The sequence below is a fragment of the Ctenopharyngodon idella genome, chromosome 14, assembly GCF_019924925.1.
Source record: "Ctenopharyngodon idella isolate HZGC_01 chromosome 14, HZGC01, whole genome shotgun sequence".
In the NCBI taxonomy this organism is placed as follows: Eukaryota; Metazoa; Chordata; class Actinopteri; order Cypriniformes; family Xenocyprididae; genus Ctenopharyngodon; species Ctenopharyngodon idella.
In genome coordinates, this window is record NC_067233.1 from 23,274,352 (window position 1) to 23,282,970 (window position 8,619).

The window sequence follows — 8,619 nt, forward strand, 5'->3', positions numbered from 1 at the left end:
GCATCATTAGTTTCTAATAATTCAACAGCCCTTGATCAATTATTCCTTACTTATTACATTATAAATCACTATTTGTATAAAGACAGATGACTGTGTTTCCCTTGCAGAAAATGGACAAGAACAGAGATGGATTCGTCACTCTTGATGAGTTTATCCTCTCCTGTCAAGAGGTACCTGTTTAAAATACCATACAAAATTAGTATGCATGGAATAACCGAATGACCTAGACCATTTGCAAAAATGTGCAGTATATGAGCAGAGTACAGTGCATTAAATTCTGTGTCACACAATGCAACACACGCCTTCCATGTTCAGTGTGATTAAGTCTACTGGAAGTATTATCAACTGTTGTTTTTAACACCTTTTTTTTTACCTTTAGATCAGACTATTGAAAGTGAAGACATTTCAAAAAGCAAAAATAAACATTTATTTCTAAGATTATCAAAAAAAATAAACATAATGAGATTGTGACAATGATGTAGACTTTCTCGTTGCATACTGCTTCACGTACGATTTCTTTAAAAAGAATATAGTATATACTGTGCAGTGTGTAGTAAGCAGTACATTAGTATTCTGTTCTAATCATAGCATGTCGCTTTCTTTCTCTCTTAAATGTAAGCAGTGCCCTCTAGTGTCAGAGAGTGAGTACTGCAAGCATTGATTAAACGGCAGTTCAATTCTTTATTAAAGCAGCAACAAAAAATTAGTGAAAACAAATAACAGACTCTTCATTTTGCTCATTTGGAACATTATTCTATGTTGCTTCATCATGAGTAATGTTTGGAGAAATGTGGAGTAATGGCCTCTTAGCCATGCAAATAATTGTATGTATATATGTATGTATTTATTTTATTTTATTTATGTTTTATTTATTTTTATATTTTTATTTTAAATTTTATTTATTTTTGTATTATTTATTTAATTAATTAATTTTATTTTATTGAACAATTTTAAATATTAAAAATATATATTAATAAAATAAAAATTATAAATAAATAATCCATCCATACCATCCAGTCCTATTTGAATTTATAAAATCTTTTGGGAAGGGTTATTCTAGTTTTGAAAATATTACTTTTTTATTTTTTAATGTTAGTTTTGTTGAATATTAGGCCACTCCAGAATAAGTTTTTGTTAAAGTGGTGAATATTCTCCTTTATGTGCTTTATGCCAGAAATGTTTTTGCCAGATGTCCACATTTTTCCCCTCATTTTTTATCTTTCAAAAATGAATATTTAGTTTTGTATTATTTGATAATTGTGGTACTTTTATTTATTTATTTATTTATTTACTAGAATACTCAGATAGTCTAAAGACAGAATTTCTCTTCTTTTGCCTTTGTAATAGTTTTTAAGAATAATTAGCTTGTTTGTGTTCCTTCTCTCTGTCTCTTCCTCGTGTTTCTTTAGCCATCTCTCATTAAATCTTTCCTTCTTTCTTCTGTTCATATTTTGTCTCTTCAGGATGAAAACATCATGCGATCACTGCAGCTCTTTGAGAATGTGATATAGAGCCACAGGAAGAGGAGGATGAAGGGAGGAAAAGGGAAATTAGTGAGAGAAACAAACCACTGAACTGTTGAATCTGACCAGTGTTCTGTTAACTTTTACCCCATCACCATGATAACTCTGGAAGTTTGACAGACGTCAAACAGCGGCTCTGTGCTTCACATGCCGGGAAACGACATGTCCTTTAAACCCTGGTGTTCTGTTGCAGATGTGAGAATTGTATGTCTATAACCAAAAAAAGCAGCTAGTTAAAAGAACATGTGAGTAATTGTGTGTCAAAGCCGTGTTTACAAAAGCCCAGCGGGTTTCCAAGAGGTCCTGTAGAACCCAGCTGAACTCTTTCCACAGGACCGACTGAATTTACTGTGAGGGATTTAAAAAAAATATGCATATGAAAATATGCATCAAGCATCATGTCCTGATGTTTGATGCATCCGAGCATTTTAACCAGTTTGAGTTGTCCATGGTGGATTTTGTGTATGTAACATCCGATACACTCGACCTGTGATATTTCTCAAAAAGATGTGCGGAATATTTGTAGCACATTATTGATGTGTCCGTCATTTAGATAGAAATGTTCTGATCCAGTAGTATAACCAGTGTCTCAGTGGTTTTCTTATGAACGACCAGTCATTTAACTGGCTTTCTGCAGAAGTTGCTGAATCTGCGGTGAACCATGAGCCAGTGTTACGCTGTGTTTCTGTTTCTGACAGTATTTGTGCATCTTGTCATCCGTCTCTGATCATCACTGCTCGCTGTTGATCTGATGTGTGTTCGTGTCCATTACTAGTGATAGCCTCGTCACTCGTACCTGTCTCTGTTGGCTTGTGATCGCTCTTAGCTCCGCCCACTCGAATATCTGCCTTCTGATCGGTCTGTTTGTCTGTCAGAATCATGTTTGTGGGTGAATCTCATGACATCACGTCCAGGTCACATTTCACCCCAGTGTCCTCATAAATGAAATGCAGTGATTTATTGAAATATGCATAAATTAAAGGCAGCAAGTTTCTTGTTTTTTGATTTTGGGGTGAAATATGACTAATTGGTTTTGAGTTTCACTCTTGTGCAGATGGAGACTCTCCTTGTGAAAATGGATTTTGATTGACAGGTGCCGTAGCAAACTTTAGCAGTTACTATATTTGTGTCTTTGTTTGTGTAATATTTATGTAAATACATTTTATTTTTACTGCGTGAAAGCTGTGAATTGCCAAAACTTAGTACTGTTTTATACAGCCATAATGCCACCTTACTGTGATGTAATTTGTGAAGAGAAAGCAAGAAAAATAATAATTATAAGGAAATTAATTTAAAGACAGCAAGCATGATGTTTAAACTCAACATGAAGAGCATTCACAATCCATTTTACTGTATAATCTGACATAAATATTAAAAACATGTAAGGTGGCACCCAATTTGTATTAAATTGATTAGATCAAGAAAGTAGGCATTATATATATATATATATATATATAAAAGAGAGAAAGTAAATATGGTCAATTTAGATTTCATTTTGACTTTAAAGTAGTGCTGTCAAACGATTAATCACATCCAAAATAAAAGTTTGTGTTTGCATAATATATGTGTTTAGTATGTATATTTATTATGTATATATAAATACACACACATACATGTATATATTTTACAAAAATATATTTATATATAAATTATTTGTATATATATATATATATATATATATATATATATATGTATGTAAATATTTCTTAAATATATATATATATATATATATATATATATATATGTATGTGTGTATTTATATATACATAATAAATATACATACTACACACATATATTATGCAAACACAAACTTTTATTTTAAATGCGATTAATCGTTTGACAGCACTACTTTAAAGTAGCCATTGAAAAGCTCCTAAAAATGTGAACAAGTACTTTTGTGGCAGGAAACTGAAGCCATCATGGTAAAAAGTGTGTTGAAAGTTAAACCCGTGTTCATCACGGTCACAAACAGTCCTGGCAGACTCTAATATGCTCTGATAACCTTAGTGTTGCTTTTTTATTATTATTATCGTTTCTGATCATTTTTTGGATCATATTATGATGTGTTTTTGAGCAATCACTGTGCCGGTACAGCGTGATGAGTTTAAAGTATACAGTAGCCTATGATATTTGATTTATTACACACATTGTATATTTTATACTCTGCAAAGTTGGCCTGAATGATCCGATTAGTAGCAGCAGTATCTATATAAAACTGAATAAGCTTTATAGAGCACAGGTGCCGATTATTTTTCATGATGATGTAAAAGAGGAGACGGGGAAACCTGTTCTGAGGTGACAGAGAGACAGACGGTCAATCAGACAGACAGACTGAGGAGACGGGAAGCTTAAATATCCTCTTGTTGAAATGATGTATAAACTATTTAACAATAAAATTTTCAATGCATAATGCTGATTGTTCAGTGTTGTATTTTACACACCATTGCTTTTCCAGTTGAAAGCACGTCAACAACGACAGACATTAGGCGGTAATGTATCGTCACCATAATAGCACAAAATAATTACAATTTTTTTCATGACCAGAACAATATTTTGTAGACTTTCTCACAGACATCATTTAAGCAGTTCATATATTTACAGCGCTGTGATTCAGATTGATTGCCAGTTAGTTTCTGTGAACGTTTCACCTTTCTTTCCAAAAGGCAGCATCTACGTTTTTTTGTCCGTAACAAACACATAGACATCATTAGTTCACTTTTCCCACAAAAAGTGCTTAGATGGTTTGAGATTTACAAATGCTCCACACATATAAAATAACCGGTCAAAAAGCCTGATTCATTTCCAGATAAAGTGGTTTTATCATCTTAGTTCAATCTTTCCATTCTTAGTGAGTCTAAAGCACCACGGGAGTGATGTTAAGCCAGTGTAGTGGATGTTGGGGCCATTTTACCAGGTCTCTCTTGGGCCCAAGGCTGGAGGTTCTGGAGGGCATAGAGGGAGGAGTTATGGACACATAGAGGATCCGATGACACCGATTCGCTCATGGACTTCTGGAGGGCGTCGGCCTGAAGCTGAAGCAGCATCCGATTGGCTTGCTGACGACCCGCCTCTCTTTCCTCAGCTGTTTGCCTTCTAGAGATTTTGGCGTAAGATGCAAAAAACAATTATAAATCCTAAACAATTAGCCATTTAGGGATCACACTCATACTCCTCCCACTCAAAAGTGTCAGAACACCTCAAATGTAACTTTTTCCCCCCAGTAAAATCAATGCAATATATTTTTGTTCAATAATATTCTTTAATATTTTGTAGTGTACTTAGAACTTTAGGGTACCAAGTACACTCCAAAAATGCTGGGTTAAAAACAACACAAGTTGGGTTAAATATGGACAAACCCAGCGATTGGGTTGTTTTAACCCAGAGGTTGGGTTAAATGTTTGACCCAGCCTGCTGGGTAGTTTTATTTAACTCAACTATTGTTTAAAAAATGACTGTATTGCTTAAAATGAACCATCAACATTTATGAATAAGTTGGTCCCACTTTATATTAAGTGGCCTTAACTACTATGTACTTACATCAAAAAATAAGTACAATGTACTTATTGGGTTCATATTGAATTGCAAAACACTTTTGCTGCTTTTGAGGTGAGATATGGGTAAAGTTAGGGACAGGTTTGGTGGTATGGGTAGGTTTAAGGGTGGGTTAAGGTGTAAGGGATGAGTCAACAGTGTAATTATAAATGTAATTACAGATGTAATTACATGCAGGTGTTTTTAAAATATAAGTACAATGTAAAAACATGTATGTACACAATAAGTGCGTTCAAGTCAAATGATTAATTTAAATGTAAGTACATAGTAGTTAAGGCCACTTAATATAAAGTGGGACCAATAAGTTTAATAAATAATAATTAAACAGTAAACATTCATTAAATTGCTTATTAATAAATGTTCACCTTTTGATTATTATTGTTGCCTCTAGTAATTATGTGTCTGATTTTTAATTTCCAACCTATTTTGGGTTCATTTTAAGCCAGCCATATAGTCATTTTTAAACAATAGTTGAGTTAAATAAAACTATCCAGCATGCTGGGTCAAACATTTAACCCAACCGCTGGGTTAAAACAACCCATTTTCTGGGTTTGTCCATTTTCAACCCAACTTGGGTTGTTTTTAACCCAGCATTGAGTGTATTATTTATGCAATAATTATGATCCATTTTTTCTATTTTTTTAAAAAAAAAAATCTGCATCATGGCTGATTTGTATATTGAATCCCTCCAAAATTCTCTTTATTTTCGTAGATTTTACTTTTCCTATTCATTTCTATATGGTGGTCATTTTTTAGGACCATTAATCATGTCCATGACTTTTTTTTTTTTTTTTTCACATAGCACGTGCTACAAAAGTGAAAAGTGACCGAAGAGCACAAAAAGGTGAACGTTCCTTTAATATTTCAATTAGCCTAAAAAGTTTTCTAATGTATATTTAATCATAATCGAATACTAATAAAATAATTCAAGTTAAAAATAAATGATTAAATTAAAAAGTGTAATATCTTAATTCTAAATGCGCCTAAATTTTTGCACTTGGTGGACTCCTGCATTTTCCAGCAGGGATTTAAACAACCAAAAAAAAATGATGTTAATAACGTTGTAGCGTTAATGACATTATCAAAAGCGTCTTGCATGCTGAAATCGTTCAGTCACGCCTGTGCTGTTTGGGTCACACCGGTCTCACCTCCACTTGGTCCGTCGGTTCTGGAACCAGGTCTTGACCTGCGCGTCCGTCATCTTCAGACTCTTGGCGAGGGCCGCGCGCTCCGCACTGGCCAGATATTTCTGTCGGTGGAAGCGTTTCTCCAGCTCGCAGATCTGCACGCGAGAGAACGACGTGCGGGGCTTTTTCCGTTTGGGGGGAGTTCGGTTCTGATACGGGTGACCGATCCGCCGGGTCACGGTGAACGGAATGAGAGCTGCAGAACAGCGGGAAAAGTGACATTTAGAATGTTATTTTCCTTTAGATTTGTGCTAAAAACAAACTCTGATAATGCAATTATTAATGTAGACTACTATTAGTTTATTAAACCCAGTGCTTTCTGAAATTATCTGGTTGACTGTGTTGACTAATTAAATATTTGTTCGTGATACATAGACCTAGTTAACGAAAAAATATTGAGAAAGCTGATTTGTGTGCATCTTTGATGAATGATGTTGGTACAACGAGGTTAAAGGCACACTTCATTTTTCAACATGCACGACAACTATCACTTATGTGTGAAACAAAACACCTGTTTATAATTTTCAGGGTTATTAAAAATGATTAAATCAATAGTTTATTCCCACAGGAACATGAACAAAAAATGGTGCACCCATTTTTGAAGTGCGTATCGTTTCCTTAATGTGTATTAATCTACCGAAAACATCTCAAAAGAGCACTATTGCACACATTTTTTTTTTTTTTTTTTTAATTTTCATATTATTCAGGTCCAGAAACAAGCACGTTTTTCTTAAAATAGCCTTCATCCCCGTCGTGCTCTGATATAAACTTTGAAAAACTTAATTCTGATTATTGTTTTTAAGCGTGTATATTTCACCTTAAATATCTCAAATGAGTTCGATTTATTGACTTAATTGAAGAAACATTACCATTTTGATAGAGCCTAAACGTAGTTTCGGGCCTAATCATTTAATTAATATTCTGGATTAACAATAAACACATTACAGCAACCAATCAAACCTATTTTTTGCGCTATGAATTTGAATGTGTTTTATTTGTCTTTATTTTTATTGCATGTGTGCGTTTAAGAAAATGAATTAATCTGCATTTGATTGCATGTAAATAATCGTATGCTAATTTATTTATTTTAAGTACCGTTGTGATTGACATTTGATTTATTGTATAACAGTTAATATAATTATGAGTTTTACAAAAACAGTGTGGCTATTATTGAAATCAAGGTCATGTATTTTTCAGGGTGATTTCATAGTGATAAGCTTAATGCATATTTTTGGAGGGGAAAGCTTTTTTGATTTTTTTCCCTCCCTGAAATATTTTCCTGAAACCAACTGCGCAGGTCCAGCAGCCAGAGAGATCTGTGAACCGTGTGGATCAATTCCAGCATCCTTAGAGATGTGTATCTTTTACCTGGCAGTCTGTCTTTAGGGAACCTGCGGTTATTGTCCATCCAGGGGAAGCACAGCGCCGGTGCCGCGCTCAACATTGCCGGCGGCACAGCGGCAGCTAGAGGTCTGTGCGCCGGGACCCGAATCACTCCACTCGGCACCAGAGTGCCGCTCACCCCGTACACCCGTCCGGAGTCCTCCAGCGAGCCCGTGACTCCGGAAAGAGAGACGGGTAAGGAGACATGAGGCGCAACGCTCGCCCTGGTTGGGCTTCCCAAGCGGCTGTTATCCACAGTGTTTCCGCCGTGCGCACGGCTGCTCTCCGGGTCCAGAGAGCCCAGAATCTGGTCGATCCCGAATCGTATGGGTTCCTGATTAGCTTTGGATGGCGCCTTTGGCTCGTTGAGCTCCGCGCGCTCCATAATTCCCAGCTGCGCGGCAGATTATGGCGGATTGAAACAAACGAAATCACGTTAAGTGCGGCGAAAATAATTTTAATTTAGTTTTAGTCTTGTCCATGGTCTCAGATGACGGTCCTCGTTTCTCTGTTTCCTCGTTTGAACTCTGACACGTCTCGCCACTGATGAACCGCGCGTCAAACTGTCGAGTTTCCGCTCTGAGGCGCCTGCCAAACTCTTCAGCTCAAGTTTTCATTGGTCGACTGGACCGAGCCGTCATTATCTCTGTCTATTGGTTGACATTTAGGAACGGGGAAAAAAGTGAACTAGAGCCTCATCATGCTATTCAATAATGTCATCACACTAATTTCTGAAATGCGCATTTATTGGGGCTGAAAGATGCTGAGCTAATTTATTTACAGAGGTCTCTCATTATGTTGAATTACATTAGCACATTTTTACGCACAAACTTTGAGTTTACTTTGCAGTGATGCATTCAAAATGAATAAACTAGTTTTTTTTTCTTTTTCCAGAAGGAAATAACAGTGCTTGCAAGGAATTGCGTCAGGTTTAGGAGGTTAGTCCACCCAAAAATGAAATTTCTGTCATTAAT

At 35.5% G+C, this 8,619-nt stretch overlaps 2 protein-coding genes across 6 annotated transcripts in view; one reads left to right on the top strand and one right to left on the bottom strand.

The window, feature by feature from the left end:
* The window catches only part of kcnip1a (Kv channel interacting protein 1 a), a 48,526-nt gene extending 45,469 nt beyond the window's left edge, over nt 1–3,057 (top strand). For 3 of the 5 annotated variants that reach the window (XM_051860143.1, XM_051860141.1, XM_051860142.1), the window contains 2 exons: nt 108–170; nt 1,464–3,056. In XM_051860143.1, the coding sequence (XP_051716103.1) occupies nt 108–170; nt 1,464–1,511 (111 nt within the window). In that variant the 3' untranslated portion in view covers nt 1,512–3,056. Of the gene's footprint in view, nt 1–107; nt 171–1,463 lie in introns of all 5 variants that reach the window. The other 2 variants (XM_051860140.1, XM_051860139.1) reach the window with 1 other exon arrangement.
* Nucleotides 3,058–3,861: 804 nt separating this feature from the next.
* On the bottom strand, nt 3,862–8,228 carry LOC127494880 (T-cell leukemia homeobox protein 3). Its single transcript, XM_051861076.1, has 3 exons — nt 7,631–8,228; nt 6,224–6,458; nt 3,862–4,616 (listed from the first exon to the last, which is right to left on the bottom strand). The coding sequence occupies exons 1-3, from the start codon at nt 8,028–8,030 to the stop codon at nt 4,400–4,402; spliced, it is 852 nt and encodes a 283-aa protein (XP_051717036.1). The 5' UTR covers nt 8,031–8,228; the 3' UTR covers nt 3,862–4,399.
* Between the last annotated feature and the right edge of the window lie 391 nt (nt 8,229–8,619).

Bases quoted from the DNA above. Each gene is read 5' to 3' on its own strand.
- LOC127494880 (XM_051861076.1), bottom strand. From the start codon at position 8,030: ATGGAGCGCGCGGAGCTCAACGAGCCAAAGGCGCCATCCAAAGCTAAT. The intron at 6,459-7,630 runs GTAAAAGATACA...GCTGTTCTGCAG, and splicing joins CCCTAAAGACAGACTGCCAG to CTCTCATTCCGTTCACCGTG. The intron at 4,617-6,223 runs GTGAGACCGGTG...CAAAATCTCTAG, and splicing joins AACCGACGGACCAAGTGGAG to AAGGCAAACAGCTGAGGAAA.